Here is a 19,999-nt window from a genome sequence, read left to right as displayed (position 1 = left end):
TTCTGGGATGTCTCCCACCCGAGGGGGCAGTCCCTCCATGCCCACTGCGCTGGCTGCAGTGTCCCCTCAGAGGGACAAGGGCACAGGCTGACCAGAGCACTGTCTCTCGGGCAGCGACGTGGAGCCGGCAGCTGTGGGACACAGGGCCTCTCCAAAGAGCCGAGTGGTAACCCGGGGCCGACCGTAGCAGCCGGGGACCTTGCAGAGGCGGTTCCTGGGGTCAGAGAGCGCGTCTCCCGCATCCCCCACCACGCACTGAAGCCTGTGTTCTTTGAAACCGCCTCCTACCTTCTGCTGGGGGGAGCCCAGAGAGAAGGAGTCCCACAGACCAGGGACAGGCACACGGGGCGTTTTGTGGCCTCTGAGCACACACCGTGAACTACTGAGTCTGAGGTGCCACGGACGGAAAGGCACATCCCAACTCCAGAGATGATAAAAGATTTCCATAAGGTGCGTCTTAGGATCGATGAATTTCAGACAAACGTGCCCAAGAACGTTTTTGAATAAACGAGTATCATCACAGTGAAAATGAAGACGCGTTCTCCCTGAGCCTGACCTGCGCCGGGTGCCGTCTGGACGCGGGGAGGATGGACAGGCAGACCGCACTGCCCCACAGCTCTGAGTCACACTCAGGGAGGAGGGCCTTTTTCCACTGCTGACACAGCATAGAACGGGACTTCGTAAACCGCAGTAAAACATCACGTGCGTGGATGCTGCGGAAATTTCGAATCGCGGTAAACATCTCCAAAGCCTCCTCCATTTGTGTTCTCGCTGGTCACAGGCTGGTAGCACCTGTCCCAGCCTGCCTGGCCGCAGGCCACATTTGAGGGGCCCTGCGGGGGCCCCACCTGGTTAGGATAACCTTTCAGGGCAGCTGAATTTAGAGAGAGGTCCCGAACATCTCAATGTTTGAGCCCAGTGCTGGCAGGGCCACAAAAGGGGGCGTTCCTGGGCTGCGGCAACCAGGGCAGGCTTCCTGGAGGAGGTTTCCGAGGCATGCCCCGCGGTCGCTGTGGGGCTGTGCCGCCATGCTGTGGCTGGTGGGAGTAACTGTGGCTGTCCTTGCTGTCGTAGAGTGCGCTAAGTGTTGGACGGAGTATGGAATCCGCCACTTCCCCTGCCCATCGCCAGAGCGCAGCCCACAGGAGCCCCATGTGGGGAAGGACGGGGAAGGCCGCCTGGGGCCAGCGGTGGGCATGCCCAGAGGCCCGCGGGCCCGGAAGCGAGGTACTTCCCCTCGGATGTTGGGCTGGGGTCCCGGGAAGGCCGCTCGGAGAGGCCAGGAGGAATGGAAGCTGGGGTTCAGGCGGGGTGCCTTGGCAGCATTGAGCTGTGGGGAGGCACGCGCGGGAGTGAAGGGCCCCCACCCAGAGTCGGGGTGCATCAGAGCTGTGTCCCGGAGCAGGGTCTCCCTGCGGGGCTGGGCGAGGGTACAGCGGGGTGGCCTCCGTGCTGAGCAAGGTGAGGGGCCCTGCAGAGGTGGGCCAGCAGGGGTCTTCGTCTGGGTGCTCCTGGGGTGGGACGGCAGGAGCGGGTGGAGCTGCTGCCCCTGAGTACTTCTCCTGAGACGTGATCTGCCCGCTGGGCCCTTCAGTGGGGGGACACTGTCCCTGCCCTCTGGAGGCATGAGCTGGTGGGGGCCCAGACCTTTATTTGGAAACCTGTGATGGACGGGGGAGCCAGCCTCTGACCTTGTGGAGCCTCCGATGGTGCGGAATGAGGGGCACCACCCTCAGGAGGGCATGGTGTGAGGGGTGAGGGAGCCCACACAGGTGGAGGCAGAGGGACCCTGCCCGGACCCCATGCCGGGAGCTGGAGAGGAGGGTTGTGGGTCACAGAGGGCCTCTGTCATGTGTGGAGCGGGGGTGAGGACAGCGCTCACAGGGGCTCCCCACGCTAGGCAGGGGATAGGCTGTGTCCCCGAGGGTTTGTGGTCATGGGATTCCCAGGAGGTACAGAGGGCCTGGCCTGTGCAGAGAGGGCTGGGCCCGGCCCGGTGTGCAGGAGGTGGGGGGCCTGGGTGTGCAGGAGGAGGGGGCTGGACCTCGGCCTGGTGTGCAGGAGCAGCTGGCCCCGGACTGAGGACGGGAGAGGGTGGAGGGCAGGGCCGTCCCATGTCTTGGCCCCTTTGCCCCTATGGGTGCAGAGCAGGCAGCTCAGTGTGATCCCTGTTTTGAGATGGGGACACAGTGGCCCAGGACATTAAGTAGCATCCAGCCAGGCCAAGGCTCTGGACGGCGGCAGGGAGGGCAAGTCGGGAGATCAGCGGCTCCCCGAAGCAGAAGCCACGTGGAGGCACCCTGACAATGCCGGAGCAGCTGCCGCCCCGCCGGCTGTGCCCTTTCAACACCCGCCTTTTGGTGCCATTCCAGGACCAGGAGTCACTCCCGAAGGCAGCTGGACGCCAGAGCCCACGGCGGTCGCCGGGCCCTTGGGCCGCGTCGCAGGGCCTGGCGCTGCCCGGACCAAGAAGAGGAAGCCCAACTTTTGCCCGCAGGAGACGGAGGTCCTGGTGGCCCAGGTCAGCAAGCACCACCAGCTGCTCTTTGGCACGGAGCTGCCCAAGGCTGAGCCGGCCCGCAGGTACCGCACGTGGGGCCGCATCCTGCAGGCCGTGAACGCGCTCGGCTACTGCCGCCGCGACGTGGTCGACCTCAAGCACAAGTGGCGGGACCTGCGCGCCGCGGTGCGCCGCAAGCTGGGTGAGCTACGCAAGGCGGCCCCCGGGCCTGACGCTGGCAAGCCCCTGGCCCTGACCCTTACGCCCGTGGAGCAGGTGGTGGCCAGGACTTTCTCCTGCCAGGCCCTGGCCCCCGAGGGCGTTGATCTGGAGCCTCCCAGAGGTGAGTTCCTGCCAGGCTCAGCCCCCGGGGCCGGCCCTCTCCTGGCCTCTGCCGCGGGGACCTGTTAGCGTCCCACTGGCAGCTGCCCTCCCCTCCTCCTCCTCCACAGGGGCCACCTTCCTGCTCTTTCTCCTCCTCCTCGTCCTCATCCACGAGGAGCTCCTCCTCTTTCTCCATTTTCTTCTTCCTCTTCCTCCTCTTCACCACCGTCCCTGTCATCATCTGCATGATTTTTCTTCATTCTCTTACCCGTTCAGCAATCACCCACCCATCCATCCGTTATTGCACTCGGCAAATGTTGTTAAAGTACCGAGAGAGCTCGTCTTGGTCATCTGGTGCTGCTCTAACAGAAATACCACAAGTGGATGGCTTTAACAAAGAGAAGTTTATTCTCTCACAGTCCAGTAGGCGACAAGTCCAAATTCAGGGCACCAGCTCTAGGAGAAGACTTTCTCTTTGTCGGCTCTGGAGGAAGGTCCTTGTGATGCATCAATCTTCCCTTGGTCTGGGAGCATCTCAGCGCAGGAACCTCAGGTCCAAAGGACACACTCTGTTCTGGCACTGCTTTCTTGGTGGTATGAGGTTCCTATGTGTCTCTGCTTGCTTCTCTGTTTTATATCTCAAAAGCGATCGGATTAAGACACTATCCAATCTTGTAGACCTCATCGGTATAACTGCCGCTAATCCATCTTATTAGATCATAGTGATTGAATTTACAACACATAAGGAAATCACATCAGATTAAAAAATGATACACAATCATACAATACTGGGAATCATGGCCCAGCCAAGATGACAGATATTTTTGGGGGACACAATTCAATCCATGACAGAGCTTTAAAAGAAAATTTCACTTCCTGCTTAGCTCTTGCCTTAGCTCTTCTCCCGGCCCAGAGCTGAGAGCCGAGCCCACGCAGAGAATGAGAGATGCTCTCAAGGTCTTCCAGGTCAAACGGGGGGCCATGACCTATAGCCAGACGTGTGTGTATCGTAGCTCGGTTATACACACAACCGAAATGCAGGGTTTTCAAGACAGCGCTTCGTGTGTAGGCTGTCCTCGCCTGTGTCAGGCTGTCATCACCGTCTTGTTCTGTCTTGTTCTGCTCCATCCCATCCCTTCCTAAGAAGCTGCTCATTGTGACTTATTTGACCTGTGACTTGGGTTACAGCCTGCGATTGGACGCAGATGCTCTGGGATGGTTTAACATCCTCCCAGCGGCCTCCCAGCGGGGTTATCACGCCGGAAGGTGGAAACGGGCATATTGACACCTGGGAGAGGGGACTTTCTCTACCTCCTGCCCTTTCCCTGTGGCCCCTGATGCTCTGGCCAAGTGTCTCCCCCGGCCGTCGGCACAGGGGAACATCTCAGCTGGGGTCTGTCTTGTCCACGGAAGCCTCCCTGCCAGGCTGCCGTCGGGGGGCTCAGAGTCGGGGGCAGACAGCTGCTGGGGAACAGGAACAAGGTGCAGACAGTGCTGCGGCCCATGGAGCACGCTTCCCGCCCTGCCTGCTAACACTTCACAGCAGCAGCCACCCCTCCACCACCCGAGCTGGACAGGGATCATGGCGCCGTGTGTCTCTGCGCTGGGCTCCAGCCACAAAGCGATGGGGTCCCACTCTGCTGTGAGCTGCTCAGCCCTGTCCCACCGTCTGGAGTGGGGTGGGGTCCCTAGAGCGTGGGCCATAGCAGGTCAGGACGAGTCGCCCCTCAGGACATCAGCTTGGACCTGGCCCACGCCCAGGCCCGGGATCAGTGAGGACAGAGGCATCTGCCCTGCTGGACATGGCTGAGACGGTGGAGCCCGGGAGCTAAGCCAGCGTGTGGTCAGACCTCACATGAGGTGTGTGTGACAAGGAGCAGGGCTGGCGAGGGGGCTGTGCCTGGACGAGGGGCGGACATGGAGCTGGCCTGGGCGGGGGCCTCACGGCAGAAGTGTGCTGGGTTGGCCCCTCGGCGCAGCAGGGAGGGTCGCCACATAGCTGTTCCTTTCGGCAGAGTTGGAGTGCAGCCCCTTTCCTGGCAGGGCCTGGGAGAATGGCTGCTTCTAAAGGCACACCCTGTGCTCGGGAGCGGAACCCCATTTTCACTCCGACCTCCCCTTTCTGCTCTGTGCTGTGTGAGAATGGGCGGTTCATTCTTAAAAGCTGTGGAGGCTCAGCTGTGCGCTTCGAGAAGGCCAGACAGCATCGTCAGGGGGCCGCGGCCGTGCCTGGGTGGTGATGGTGGATGTCTTAGCCATCTAGTGCTGCTATAAGAGAAATACCACAGGTGGATGGCTTTAACAGACGTGGTCTAGTAGTCTAGAAGTCCAAGTTCAGGGCAGCAGCTCCAGGGGAAGGCTTTCTCTCTTTGTCGGCTCTGGAGGAATATCCTTGTCCTCAGTCTTCCCCTGGTCTAGGAGCTTCTCTGCGCAGGAACCCCGGGTCCAAAGGACACGCTCTGATCCTGGCATTGCTTTCTTGGTGGTGTGAGGTCCCCTTGTCTCTCTGCTCGCTTCTCTTCTTTATATCTCAAAAGAGATATGTAACTTAAGATACAATCTAGTCTTGTAGATCTCATCAGCGTAACTGCCGCTAATCCATCTCATCAACATCATAAAGGTAGGATTTACAACACACAGGAAAATCACATCAGATGACAAAGTGGCAGACAGTCACACAGTACTGGGAATCATGGCCCAGCCAAATTGATGCTCATATTTTTGGGGGACACAGTTCAGTCCATGGCAGTGTGGATGTCAGTGTCATCATGGGGCCATGGTCATGCCCGAGTGGCAGTAAGGAGGGATGGCAGTGTCGTTGGGGCCATTATCCATGGTGTTGTTAGTGGGACTCAACATTGTGGAATTTGTCAAGTCCTGCCTGTGTGCTGGCTGGGGGTTATGGAGCACTGGGATCTCTGAGGCTATGAACTCAGTGGGTCCCACTTGGCCTGTGCAGTGGCCCCTATTACCCGAGAAGGAAACTGAGGTGCAGCGTGGGGACGTGTCAGGCCCCGGGAGACTTGACCTGAGAGCACCAGCCCGCCTCCTTCTCTCGGGGAGAGGCCCGGGGCCACACACAGGACAGTGTTGTTGCTCGCTCTCCACTGGAGCTGAGTCGGGACCCTGGCCCTTCAGTCTGCCCACCGTTTGTGGGTGAGGATGGGGTGGGCAGAGAGGGGGTCACCAGGCCAGGGGGGCACCATGGTGGGGTCTTTCCTGGTAGTGGGGTGGCTAGGGCAGAGGCAGGCCTGGGCCCTCCTGAGGGGAGGCCCCTGCGCCGAGGGGGTTCCTGAGGGGAGGCCCCTGCGCCGAGGGGGGTTCCTGCGGGCAGGTCCCCGTGTTGGTGGTGGCTGTGTGGCGCGGTGTCCCTCTCGCTGTCACCCGGGTGGCCTCCCTTCTCTGTGAATGCTGGCCCCCCGCTGCTGCAGGTGCCCTTGGGCCCTGGTTCACTGGGGGCTGCTGATTAGAGCAGGTAGAGGGCCTGGACCTCGTGGTAGAGCGTGGTTGCCACGAGCATTTTAAGTCCTTGTTCCCCTTTCTGCAGCGGGCAGATAGGGCCCAGCACCATGGGGAGATGCAGGCGGCCGGCGGGGGCGTGGGGGCTCTTGCTTTTTGTGGTCCTGTTTAGAATGGCCCATTATCTCGCTCACAGCGGGAGCAAGGGTGGGTGGCACGCGGGGAGGTGAATCGCCCGGTGAGCTCCGCCTAGTTCTTCTCGCAGCTTGCCGTGTGCTGGTGCAGCTGCTCGGGGTCATGCACGTAGAATACTGAAAATGAGGTTTCCTCTCTTCTCTGGCGGGGCTGGGACAGAGGACTAGGGACCGTGGCTCCTCTTGGGCTCCCTCAGGGATGCGGGCCCAGCCTGGGGTGTCTGGTTCTGGGAGGCCTCCCTCTGCACCTCCTCGGAGCCTCACAGTGCCGGCCCACTGACTGTTTCTGGGGGGACGCTTCGGACCCCCAGAAACTGTGTCCTGGGGTCCCTCTGACTGTGTCATTGTTGGCTGTGGGGTGGGAGCCCTGTTTCTCCATCTAGGCCGGGAGCCCCCCCAAAGCAGGGCTGCGCCTCCCGCCTGCTTCCTTTTCCTGTGACACCTGCCTGAAGTGACTGTTTGGCCCCCAGGGTGAAGTGAGAAGGGACAGGAAGCCTGGGGTGTATTTGGGCCCAGCAAGCTGCTTACCTCGGGGACCTTGTGACATGGGGCGATGGTGCCCTACTCCCCACACAGGAGAGCTGTGTCGATGGCACACGGTGCTGACCTTTAGCTTTGCTGTGGGACGAGGGATGGCGGCCTGGGTAGAGAGTGTCCCCTGAGAGGGCGGAGGGCCGGGTGCTCTGGAGGAGGAGGTGGGTGAGCCTGTGGCCTGGCCCCATGACAGGACAGGGTGTTCACGGGGCTCCCTCTGTCACGGCCTTGCTCCTTTAGTCAGCTTGTTCCTGGGAATCTGTGTGAGTCAGATCCTAGTCTGGAAACTAGGAGGAGAAAGGTGGACTGGCCCTTGTCCTGAGGAAGACCATCCTGGCTGTGGGAGGGGAGAGGCAGCTCTGAGCCATGTGGGGAGGGCTGGAGCTCTGTCAGGAGGCCCTGCCCATGGCCTCTGCTGGGAGGACAGTGGGCCAGGCTGGGGGGCTTGGTGCTGGGGAGACGTGGCTGGGTGGGGGCGGCAGGTGGCGAGGGGAGGCAGTGGGTGCAGGTACTCTGGGCATGGGCTTCTCCCGTACCCCACATCTGGAGCCCAGGATACCGCTTCATGGAAGTCTAGTTTATATACAAAATATGACAGCTGCTTTAAGGGTACGGTTTAATGAGATTTGACCAACACACACCCATGCAGCCCACCACAGTGACAGGAAAGAGCATTTCCGTGACCTCAGAGGGTTCCCCATGCCCCTTCAGTCAGTCACCACCCACCACCTCAGCCCAAGCCAAGGCAACCACGGGTTTGCTTTCTGCCACTATACATTCCATTTCTCTTTTTGGAGTTTCACGTGCGTGGGATCACCTGATCTGTACTCCCGTGTCTGACCTCCATCCTCAGCATCATACCTTGAGGGCCATCCACACTTGTTGCCTGTACACGGCTCCCTCCCTTCTTCTTCCTTAGCAGTGCTCCACCCTCTGGGATACCACAAGTTGGGCTCCATTCCCCGGACGATGCTGGTGGCATTCTTTTCAGCCTTTGGTTGTTATGAACATTTAGTAAAATCTTTGTGCGGACAAAAAAAAAATCTTTTCAGAGGTGGGGGGATAAATACCTATGAGTGGAATTGCTAGACACATGGTAAGTGTAAGTTTAACTTTTCAAGAAATTTCCAAACTGTTTTCTAAAGTGGTTGTACCGTTTTAAATTCCCACAAGCCACATATGAGAGTTGCACTTGCTTGCATCCTTGTCAACACTTGGTATTGTCAGGCATTTTGATTTTAGCTCTTCTGTGGTGGTGTGTGGAGACCTGGTGGCTCAGTGGTTAAGGATTCAGCTGCTAACCAAAAGGTCAGCAGTTCAAATCCACCAGCCACTCCTTGGAAACTCTGTGGGGCTCTTCTGCTGTGTCCTATAGGGTTGCTATTAGTTGGAATCGGCTCAACAGCAACAGGTTTGGTTTGGTTATGGTGACGTGTAGTGGTATCTCATTAATTGTAGTTTTAATTTTCATTTCTGTGCTGTTGAGCAACTTGTCACGTGCTTGTTGGCCATTTATATCTTTTGTGTAGTGTCTGTTCAAATCTATTGTTCATTTTGTATTGGATTGTTTGCCTTAGTGTGTTATATAAGCTCTTTATTCTGGATATAAGGGCTTTGTCACAAGGTATCTGTATTGTGAATATTTTCTCTCAGGCTCTGACTTGTCTTTTAATTTTCTTAACAGTGTCTTTTCAGGATCAAAAGTTTTATATTTTGATATTATCAGTGCTTTCTTTTACGGTTTTTGTTTTTCGTATCCTACCTAATAAGTCTTTACCTACTAGAAGGTCATAACAATTTTTCCCCCTGTTTTTAAAAGACATTTTATAGTTTTAACTTTTACATTTAAGTTCATGATCCATATTTAATTCATTTTTGTGTTTGGTTAATTTTGGATTGAGGGTCGATGAATAGCCAATTGTTGCAGCACCATTGGTTGAAAAGACTACCTTTTCCCCATTGAATTTACATTGGTGCATTTGTCTAAAATCAGTTGACTGTATGTCCATGCGGGTATGGATTTACTTCATTGATCTATATGTGTCTGCTTATGTCAATATCATCCTGTGGTGATTACTGTAACAGTAAAATAAGTCTTGAAATAAGTTGGAAAGTGTTTCCTCCTGCTTTGTTTTCTGAAAGTCTTTGTGTAGAATTGGCATTATTCTTCCCTTAAATATTTGGTGGGATTTACCAGTGAAGCCATCTGAGTCTGGCGTTTTCATTATGGGAAGATTTTAAACTACAAATCCGATTTCTTTAATGTTATAGTGCTATCCAGGTTATCTATTGCTTTTCAAGTGAGCCTTGGTAATTTTATGTTTTTCAAGAAACTTGTCCAGTTTATCTAATTTATCAAATTTATTGGCATGAAGGTGTTCCCTTTAGTAGCTTTTAATGCCTGTAGGATCTGTAGTGCTATCTCCTCTTTTCTTTCTGATATTGCTAATTTGTATCTTCTCTTTTTTGTTCTTGATTAGTCTAACTGGAAGTTTATCAATTTATTTGATCATTTTAAAGAACCAGATTTTGGTTTCGTTAATTTTCTCTGTTTATCCAGTGTAGAGTTAATTGATTTCTGTTCATCTCTGTTATTTCCTTCCTTCTGCTTACTTTGGGTTTAATTTGCTTTTGTTAGATTATTGACTTGACATCTTTCTTCTTTTCCAATATAAGCAGTTGTTGCTGAAATTTCCCTCTGTGCACTGCCTTACTTATATATACACATTTTTATATGCTGTATTTTCATTTCATCCAGTTAAAAATATTTTCCATTTCCTTTGTGATTTCTTTTACTAGTGGTTATTTCAAAGTGTGAAGTGTGTTGTTTAATTTTCAAATGATATAAATGTTTTCAGATATCTTTCCTCTGTTGGTTTATAGTTGAATTATGTTGTGGTCAGATAATATATTTTGTATGACTTCAGTTATTATAAATTTTCTGAGACTTGCTTTATGGTCTGAAGATCTAGTTTGTCTTGGTGAATGTTCCATGTGCATGCGTATCCTGTTGTTGATGGGTGGCATGTCCTATATATGCCACTCAGGTCCAGTTGACTGATAGTATTGTTCAATTTTCTGTATACTTGATGATTTTCTGTCTGCTTGTTCTGTTAACTACTGAGAGAGGAGTGTTGACATCTCTGACTAATGTGGATGTGTTTGTTTCTCCTTTTTCATTCTATCAGTTTTTGCTGCATATGTTTTCAAGCTGTGATGTTAGGTACATACATATGTAGAATTGCTTCATCTTCTTAATCAGTAGATCCTTTTATCAGCATAAAAATGTCCTTCTTTATTCTTAGGTATATTCAATGTTCTGAATTCTACTCTGTCCACTTCAGTTTCTTATGATTTATGCATGATATATTTACTCTTATGATTTTCTCATGATATATTTTCCAACCCTTTTTACTTATAAGCTATATCTGATTTTACATTTAGAATGGGTTTCTTGTATACAGTGAATAGTCGAACCTTGCTTTTAATCTAATCCTACAATCTCTGCCTTTTGATTGGACTGTTCAGAATAGTGGTATCCAATAGAATCTTCGGCAGTGATGAAAATGTTCTGTAATCTGCACTTTCCAGTATGGTAGCCATTAGTCAGATGTGACTGTTGAGCACTTGCAATGTGGTTAGTGCAACTGAGGAACTGAATTTTTAGTCTTATTTAGTTTTAATTAATTAAAATTTACACTTGTCTGCCACATGTGGCTAGTGGTTATTATATTGGACAACTCGGGTTTAGCTCACTTACCTTTAATGTAAATACCATTATGTTTAGATTTATATTTACTATCTTGCTATTTGCTGTCTATATTTCCCTTTTGTTCTTGTTTCCTTTCTCCCTTCCTCTTCTTGGAGTGATCGATATTGTTTATATTCCATTTTATTTCCATTATTGGCTTATTAGCAATAACCTATTTGTTTTGTTTGTTAGTTGTTGTTCTATAGTTCGCAATACGCATCTTTAACTTTTTACAGCCCACTGTCAAGTAATATTATATCATTTCACATACGTGATATATCCCCTTTCCTATACCCTGTTATTATTTTCATACATTTACCCATTGTTATGGATTGAATTGTGTCCCCCAAAGTAACTAAGACAGAATTTGGTACCAGGAAAGTGGGGTGCTGCTCTAACAAGTATCTAAAATGTGGAAGTGGTTTTGAAACTGTTAGTGGGTAGAGGCTGGAAGAGTTTTAAAGTGCCTCATGGTAAAAGCCTAGATTGTCTTGAAGAGACTGTTGGTGGAATCATGGATGTCAAAAACAGTTCTGGTGAGGACTCAGAAGGAAGTGAGGAGAGCTGTTACACTGGAGATGGCACAGGTGAGGAGAAGCAGCAGCAGAGAACTGGTAGCAGCAGAACCGGGAGACCAGCATGACACAGCACTGGAGCAGACCCAGGGAGCAAGAGAGCTGAGTGCCTTTGGGCAGGAGGCTTCCTGGTGGAGTAGGGTGCCTTTGGGCACTTATCACTGGAGCTAGGCTTGCCATCCCAAGAAGCAAGAGAGCCACGTGCCTTCTGGCCAAGGTTTACTGGCGGAGTAGGGTGGAGCTACAGAGCTTTGGAACACTTGCCCTAGCAGGGCAGACACCTGGCGTCTCAAAGGGTGGAACCATGGCCTCTGGGGTTTCAAAGGGTGGGGCCACAGCCTCCTAAGTTTCAAGAGTCAGATCTTCACCGACTCAGTTCTGGAGTGTCGGGCTGCCTTTCATGATGCCAGTGGGATGGGGCCAGATCCACTGCTCAAAGCTGAGGGGGCGGGGCTGCCATGCCCAAGGGGCAGAAGAAGGGGGCCTGCCAGGGCCGAGGTGGTAGGGTTGTCACTCAGATGGACTAGGAGAATGGGGCCACCCAAATGTGAGGGAGCAGAGTTGCTGTCCCAGTAGGCCTGGCAGGTAGAGCTGAAGCCCAGGGCCCAGAGGCCTCCACCCAGAATCCGGAGGATGTTGTCAGCACCCAGTGTCTGGAGGGCAGGGCCACTGCCTTAAAGGTCTTAGAAAATAGAGGATTATTTTCAAGCCTTGAGAGCTCATGTAATGTGATCTGCTGACTTGCTTGGTGCCTGTTATTTCTTCTTTCCCTCCAATTTCTTCCATTTGTAATGGAAATGTCTACCTTGAGCCTATTCCACCATTGTACATTGGAAGCAGATAACTTGCATTCTAGATTTCACAGATGAAGAGGAATTTTTTCCCAGGATATTTTGGACTTGGAGTTGATTTAAGACATTTGCTATGGTGTGATGAGGTGAATGTGTTTTACATGTGGCATGGACATGGATTTTGGGGGGCCAAAGGGGGGAATGCTGTGGATTGAATTGTGTCCCCCCAAATATGTGTGTCAACTTGGCTAGGCCATGATTCCCAGTATTGTGTTATTGTCCACCATTTTGTCATCTGATATGATTATCCTATGTGTTGTAAATCCTATATCTATGTTGTTAATGAGGCAGGATTAGAGGCAGTTATGTTAATGAGGCAGGACTCAATCTATAAGATTAGGTTGTATCTTGAGTCAATCTCTTTTGAGATATAAGACAGAGAATCAAGCAAAGAGGAGAGAGACCTCATGCCACCAGGAATGAAGAACCCGGAGGAGAGCGTGTCCTTTGGACCCCGGGTCCCTGTACTGAGAAGTTCCTAGACCAGGGGAAGATTGATGACAAGGACCTTCTCGCGGAGTGGCCAGAGAGAGAAAGCCTTCCCCTGGAGCTGGTGCCCTGAATTTGGACTTCTAGTGTCTAGACTGTGAGAGAATACATTTCTGTTTGTTAAAGCTATCCAGTTGTGGTATTTCTGTTATAGCAGCACTGGATAACTGAAACACCCATATTATTCACAACACATTGTTATTTACCATACAGTATTATTGATTTTACTTTAATAGTCAATTGTCTTTTAAAGAAATCAAATATGAGGAAAAATATTTTATTTATCCTCATGTTTACCTATGGTACTCTTCAGTTCTTTATGTAGACCCAAGTTTCTGTGATAATATATTATCTTTTCGACCTGAAGAACTTCTTTTAACACTTCTTGTAGAGCACATCTGGTAGAAACAGATTCTCTCAGCTTTTGTTTGTCTAAAATAAGTCTTTATTTTGCCTCTATTTTCGAAACATGATTTCACTGGGTATGGAATTCTGGTTGGAAGTTTCTTTTATTATTATTATTATTTCAGCATTTTAAAGATGTCATCTCGTTGTCTTTTGACTCCCAGAGTTTCTGATGAGAGGATGAAGCCATTCTCATCTTTCGTTCTGTGTATAATGTGCACTTTTTCCTCTGGCTCCTTTTAAGGTTTCTTTGTCACTGGTGTAGTACGAATGGTTAACATGCTTGCCTGCTAACTGAAAGGTTAGAGGTTCAAATCCACCCAGAAGCTCCTCAGAAGAAAAGCCTGGCAATCTACTTCCAAAAAATTAGCCATTGAAAACCCTATGGAACACAGTTCTCTCTGTGGGGTCACCGTGAGTCAGAATTGACTTGATGGCAACTAGAACTGAGGTGGTGGTGTTGTTCTGTGCCGTCGAGTCGGTTCTGACTCATAGCAACCCTATGTACAACAGAACAAAACGGTGCCCAGTCCTGCCCCGTCCTCACAATTCTTGTTATGCTTAAGTCCACTGTTGCAGCCACCGCGTCAGTCCATCTCATTGAGGGTCTTCCTCTCTTTTGCTGACCCTCTACTTTACCAAGCATGATGTCCTTCTGTAGGGATTGGTCCCTCCTGATAACATGTCCAAAATATGTGAGATGAAGTCTTACCATCCTCACTTCTAAGGAGCATTCTGGCTGTACTTCTTCCACGACAGATTTGTTTGTTCTTCTGGCAGTCCATGGTGTCTTAGTTACCTAGTGCTGCTACAACAGAAATAGCACAAGTGGATGGCTTTAGCAAAGAGAAATGTATTCTCTCGTAGTCTAGGAGGCTAAAAGTCCAAATTCAGGGTGCCAGCTCCAGAAGGCTTTCTCTCTCTGTCAACTCTGGAGGAAGGTCCTTATCATCAATCTTCCCCAGCTTTAGGAGCTTCTCAGCACAGGGACCCCGGGTCCAAAGGACACACTCCCCTCTTGGTTCTTCATTCTTGGTGATAAGAGGTCCCCCGTCTCTCTGCTCATTTCTCTGTTTTATAGAGATTGACTCAAGATACAACCTAATCTTGTAGATTGAGTCCTGCCTCATTAACATAACTGCCTCTAATCCTGCTTCATTAACATCATAGATGTAGGATTTACAACACATAGGAAAATCACATCAGATGACAAAGTGATGGACAGTCACACAATGCTGGCCATTATAGCCTAGCCAAGTTGACTCACAATTTTTGGGGACATAATTCAATCCATAACACATGGTGTATTCAATATTCTTCATCAACACTGTAACTCAAAGGTATCAGTTCTTCAGGCTTCTTTATTCATTGTCCAACTTTCACATGTATATGAAGCAATTGAAAACACCTTGGCTTGGGTCAGGCGCATCTTGGTCCTCAAAGTGACATCTCTGCTTTTTAACACTTTAAAGAGCTCTTTTTAAGCAGATTTGCCCAATGCAGTGTGTCATTTGATTTCTTGACTGCTGCTTCCATGGGTGTTGGTTGTGGAGCCAAGTAAAACGAAATCCTTGACAACTTCAATCTTTTCTTCATTTTTCATGATGTTGCTTATTGGGGTGGTTTTTTAAAAATACTTTTTTATGCTTGGGGTTTGTTGAAATTTTTTTACCTATCAGTTTACAGTTTTTATAAAATTTGAATAATTTTTATCCGTTCTTTCTTCACATTGCTTTGTGTGTGTTTGCTTCTCCCTCTCATGCCTCTTCTTCTGGGACTCTGCTTACATGTAAGATCACTGAGGTCTGTTAACTTTTTCAGTCTTTTTTCTCTTTGTGCTTCATTTTGTTTAGTTTCTATTGTTTTGTCCTCAAGTTCATTGATCTTTTTTTCTGCAGTGTCTAATCTGCTTTTAATCTGAACCAGTTAAATGCTCATTTGAAATATTGCACTTTTCATCTTTACAAGTTCCATTTAGATCTTTTTCATATCTTCCATTTCTCAGTTCACTTGCTACATATTTTCCTTTGTATCTTGGAGCATATTTATAATTATTTTAGTGTATTTATAATAGCTTCTTTTATGTTCTCTACTAATTCCATCATCTCTGTCATTTCTGAGTCTTATTCTGTTGGCTAACTTTTCTCCTAGTTATAGGTCATATTTTTCTATTTTTTCATAAGTCTAGTAATTTTTATTTGGATTGCAGACATTGTGAATTTAGTGCTGGATTTTGTTGTTTTCCTTTAAAGAGTATTGGACTTTGTTCTAGGAGGCAGTTAATTTACTGATGAATAACTTTGATTTTTTTATACTTGTTTTTAAAATCTTTTAGGACAATTCTAGAGTAGCTTTGTAAAAATGGCAGCTGGCAACATCAGACCTCCCTGTCCAACTTCACAAGGAGGAGGAGAGAGAATCAAGATAGGCATCAGCCCAAGGCTGATCCCTTTGAGGTGGAGGTTAGACATACTGCCTCTTTCCTCCCTTTTTACCAGTTCTGATACCAGCCATCCATCCCACGGCACGCTCTGCTTCTCTGATGGGTTCGATAATGCATTGCAATGACCACACAGAACTCACAGACCATATTCACAATTATGGGGTTTATTAGGGAAGTAACAGGTTACAACTCAGGATCAGGATCAACAGGCTACAACTCAGGATCAGGATCAGGAAGTGTGTAGGCAAAGTCTCCCTTCTTCAGTGCAGGACACCTCTCAGCTCCTCTTAGCTGTGCAGGGTTTCTCTCGGCCCCCTGAGGACAGACTCTTCTCGGCCTCCTCAGGACAGGCTCCTCTCGGCCCCCCGAGGACAGGCTCCTCTCGGCCCCCCGAGGACAGGCTCCTCTCGGCCCCCCGAGGACAGGCTCCTCTCGGCCCCCTGAGGACAGGCTCCTCTCGGCCTCCTCAGGACAGGTTCCTCTTGGCCCCCTCAGGAAATGCCTCCTGTCTCAGCCCTCATCCCCTGATTGGGTCTGGCATCTGCCCTGCTCGGTTAAGTGTTAACCAAGCTCTTTAGCTCCACCAGTAAGTGCCTGGAGGCACCCCACTCCTCCAGGAACCCTCAGCCCGAAGTCGCTCAGCTCTCTCGCTCTGTGGCTTGGCATGCCCACTGAAGCCACCTCGCTCCGTGGACTGGGAGACCCACTGCACCATCTCGTACCGGTCTCCTGGTTCTGCTGCTGCCATTTCTCTGCTGCTGCTTCTTGCTGTCTTTCACCTTCTCCCACCTTCTCCAGTGTTACAGCTCTCTTTCGCCCAGGTATAAGAGGTTCTCAACGCAGGGACCCCGCGTCTAAAGGATGCGCTGCACTCCTGGCTCTTCTTGCTTGGTGGTAATGAGGTCCCTTTCTTGCTTCTGGGATTGACTTCCCATAAGCCCAGCAGGATGGCAAAACTGACCAGTTCCCCTTGTTAGGGTTCCATACACCTTATTTGCATGGTCCCACACCTGCAGGTGTTCTGTGCACCTTATTTGCATTGTTAGCAAGCTGTGCAATCCCCTTGGTGGGCCACAAGCACCTTATTTGTATAGCCCCACCCAGTCATTTGATGAGAGTTACAAGACCATGGTGTGAAAGGCGATATAAAAGTGATTGATTGCACTGCAAGCCTTTACTCTAACACTAATTTAGCTCCACTTCTAAGGTGTGACCCTTTGGTGGTTACTACTGAATGCCCCATGTGTTCAGTGAGTTCTCTTGATTCTTACAGTGTGAACTCAATGATTCCCAGCTCTGTGTGAGCTCTGGGTATTGTTTGGCTTACAGCTGCCTGGTGATTGTTATTTCCTCAAAAAAATTTTTTTTTTTCCTGGCCTTGTGGGGTTTTTCTCTCTGTGTGTACAGCTTAGTATTCAGCTAGAGACTCAAGGGGTTCTCGTGTAGATTTCTGAATCTTTTTCTCTGCCTAGCTCTCTCATCTTCGGTACTCTGTCCCACCAAACATAGCTGCTCATGTCTCATCAAACTCCAGTCTCAGTCTCTGTTCTGGATTCAGTTGTGTCCCCCCAAAATATATGTTGTAAATCCTAGCCCCTATACCTGTGGTTGGAGCTCCGGTGATGCAGTGGTTAAGAGCGTGGCTACTAGCCAAGAGGTCGGCAGTTCAAATCTACCAGCTGCTCCTGTGGAAACCTTGTGGGGCAATTCTGCTGTGTCCTGTAGGGTTGCTGTGAGTCAGAATCTACTCAATGGCAACGGGTTTGGTTTTGGTTTTATACCTATGGTTATAACTCCATTTGGGAATGGGTTTTCCTTGTCATGTTAATGAGGCAGGATAGTGTGGGGTGTGTCTTAAGCCAGTCACCTCTGAGATATAAAAGGAGCAGAGAAGCACAGAGAAGCAAGCAGAGATGGAGGAAGATAGATGCCATGCCACATGAAGATCACCAAGGAACCAGGGAACAAGGACCTTCCCCCAGAGCCGACAGAGAGAGAAAGCCTTCCCCTAGAGTTGGTGCACTGAATTTGGACTTCTAGCCTCCTAAACTGTGAGAAAATAAATTTCTCTTTGTTAAAGCCACCCACTTGTGGTATTTCTGTTATAGCAGCACTAGATGACTAAGACAGTCTCCTAAACTCAGCGAGACTCCTGGACTCTATTTTGCTTTCTCCTCCCTGTTCAGCAGTCTGGAGTTGTAAGCAAAATGCTAGGACGACTGTAAGGTGTAGTTCATTTTCTCCCATTCTCTCAGGATCACAACACTGTGCCGACTGCTGTCTGTTATCAGACGGTGACTGTTTGCCAGGTTTCATCCAGTGTTTCAGCTGGTTACAGAGGAAGTGTGATTCTGGACCCTGTTACTCCCTCAGGGTGGAAGCTGAAGTACTCTGTAGTTCTGTGTGTTGTTATTTCATGAGAACATGGTTTGTCTTTTGGTCTTATTTTCTATATACCATTGACCACAAACTTTCTGCTTCCAGTACACATCTCTGACCTGAGAATCAGCCTATGCAGTCAACTGCTGCCTCTAGACATCTTTACTCTGCTGACCCGGGAGCACCTTGCTCTCCCCTGACATCAAGTGAGCTCTTCGTCTTCCCCTAGGTCTGGTTTTCCTTCTCCATTTCCTCTTGTGGGAAACAGCCCCTCAAACTAGACACCTGAACATCACCCCAGAGCCCTCCCTCTTCCTCTGCCCCCTGTGATTTTAGCCTGTCCTCACTTCCATCCATTCTTTCCCCTGATACCTCTGGTTTCCTTCTCCATCCCCCTGCCACTGCCAGACTGAAGCCCTATCATGTGTTACCTGCACTTGAATGCAGAGAGGCTCATTGGTACCTGTGCAGTGAGCGTGTCACTGTCCACCGCCCCCGTCACAGAATGACTGCCGGTGATGTGTGGTTGAGGGCACAGGAGGCAGCAGGAAGCATGACTAGCGCATCTCAGAGTTAACCCACCTCCTACTTGGACTCTTTTTACTTACGTTTGCTGAAGCGGGAAGCCCTGCTGTGTGTCCAGCCCTTGGTTAATGCCGTTGTGTGTGTGTTGGGTAAAGAAAAGGTTGTACTACTTTATCAAAGAGACCCTGAGTACAGGGGCTAAAATCAGATGGAACATTATTCTCCCTCACCTAACTGTCCAGCCTTTCCAGCTCCGCTCCACAGGGCCACTCAGGGACCCAGTGTCCTTCCATGTGTGGCTCTGTGCTCCATCCTCCTCTGCAGGATGAGATACATCAGAATCCCATCACTACATCAGCATCCTGTCTGTGGAAAGCGGGGTGAGAGGCGACCGTGGGTTGGCACTGCCCCTTTAAGCGTGTGAGAGGGAATCGCACACCCATTTCCTCTCAAACTCCAGTGGGGAGAATTAATCACGTGGTCCCTTCACTCCAAGGGAGGCTGGAAATGTCTGCAGCTGGGCAGTGTGTGCCCAGGAGAAGGAAGTATTGGGTTCTGGGGACAGCCCACAGTCCGCTGGTCGGCACTGTGCAGATGGCCCGGGCAGCGTCTCCCCCGTGTGTCCCTCTGGTTAGCTGAGAGGCCTCCCCCAGGGCGCCTGCAATGGCTGGGGAGGGGCAAAGTCCGGGGACTCAGAGTGGCCCCTCCTGTCCGTGGGACTCGCTGGCCTCTGTCTTCATCCTGAATGTCTGCACCCCCCCCATCGGCCTAGGCCCCCAAGAAGCCAGCTGCAGCCTCCCCGCCCCCTTGGTTTTCATGCTCGCCCACGGCAGTTCTAGGTGTTTACCAGACTGTGCGGCCGTCAGAAATAGCGGGGTGCACCTGCTGCTGTTGCCAGGCCGACCCACCCACGGCTTCCGTCTTAGTCGAGGGCCCCCAGGCTGCTGGCACGGGGCTCCGTCCGCAGGCCAGGGCGCTGCTTTTGGGGCAGCTGGGCCAGCCCCCATCTCTCCCCCAGCCCAGTAGCTCTTGGCTGCGGACCCCAGGGCACCTCACCCCGCAGGGGTCTCTGCAGGAGTTCTGGCTGCTGGAGCCGGTATCTGGGCACCCCAAGAGCTGACGTGCCCCTAGGCTGCCACTGTGCTGGGCCCCCTCTTGCTCCTTGTCTGAGCCCTGCCCCAGGGCTGCTGCTGCAGGTCTAGCTCTGCTCCCCATGATGTCAGCGCTAGAGACCAGTGGACACGCACCTGCCCGCCCACCGGCCACGTGGCTGAGAACACCACCTTCTGAAGGCAGCTGGATCCTAGTCCCCGCCCTGCCCTGTACTGGCTGGGTGGCCGTGAGCAAGTTACTTAGCCTCTCTGGGCCTCAGCCGCTTCCTCGCCAAGCTGCTAGATATAATGGTGGACATAAAACCAGTTTGTATGAAGAGCTTTCCTTGTTTAAGGAAGATACCGTGCCTTGTGAGTTAGTCTGGCCAGAAAGGCAGCCTGTTGCCCAGAAAGACGGGCCACTGGCTGCAGGGGCGGGCCTTGGAGCGGTCAGGAGGGCTGGCATGCGAGGACAGTGT

General features: G+C 50.8%; 1 protein-coding gene across 1 annotated transcript in view; it reads left to right on the top strand.

Moving 5' to 3' along the window:
* Positions 1-19,999, top strand: part of TSNARE1 (t-SNARE domain containing 1) — a 133,803-nt gene that overhangs the window by 11,769 nt on the left and 102,035 nt on the right. Inside the window, exons 2-3 of the mRNA XM_004387368.1 lie at positions 1,075-1,227; positions 2,373-2,843. Of these exons, the coding sequence (XP_004387425.1) occupies positions 1,075-1,227; positions 2,373-2,843 (624 nt within the window). The remainder of the gene's footprint in view (positions 1-1,074; positions 1,228-2,372; positions 2,844-19,999) is intronic.

The sequence above is a fragment of the Trichechus manatus genome, unplaced genomic scaffold (genome assembly GCF_000243295.1).
Source record: "Trichechus manatus latirostris isolate Lorelei unplaced genomic scaffold, TriManLat1.0 scaffold00185, whole genome shotgun sequence".
Taxonomy (NCBI): domain Eukaryota; kingdom Metazoa; phylum Chordata; class Mammalia; order Sirenia; family Trichechidae; genus Trichechus; species Trichechus manatus.
The sequence above is the reverse complement of the archived record's forward strand: the minus strand, read 5'-3'. Positions and strand labels throughout refer to the sequence as shown.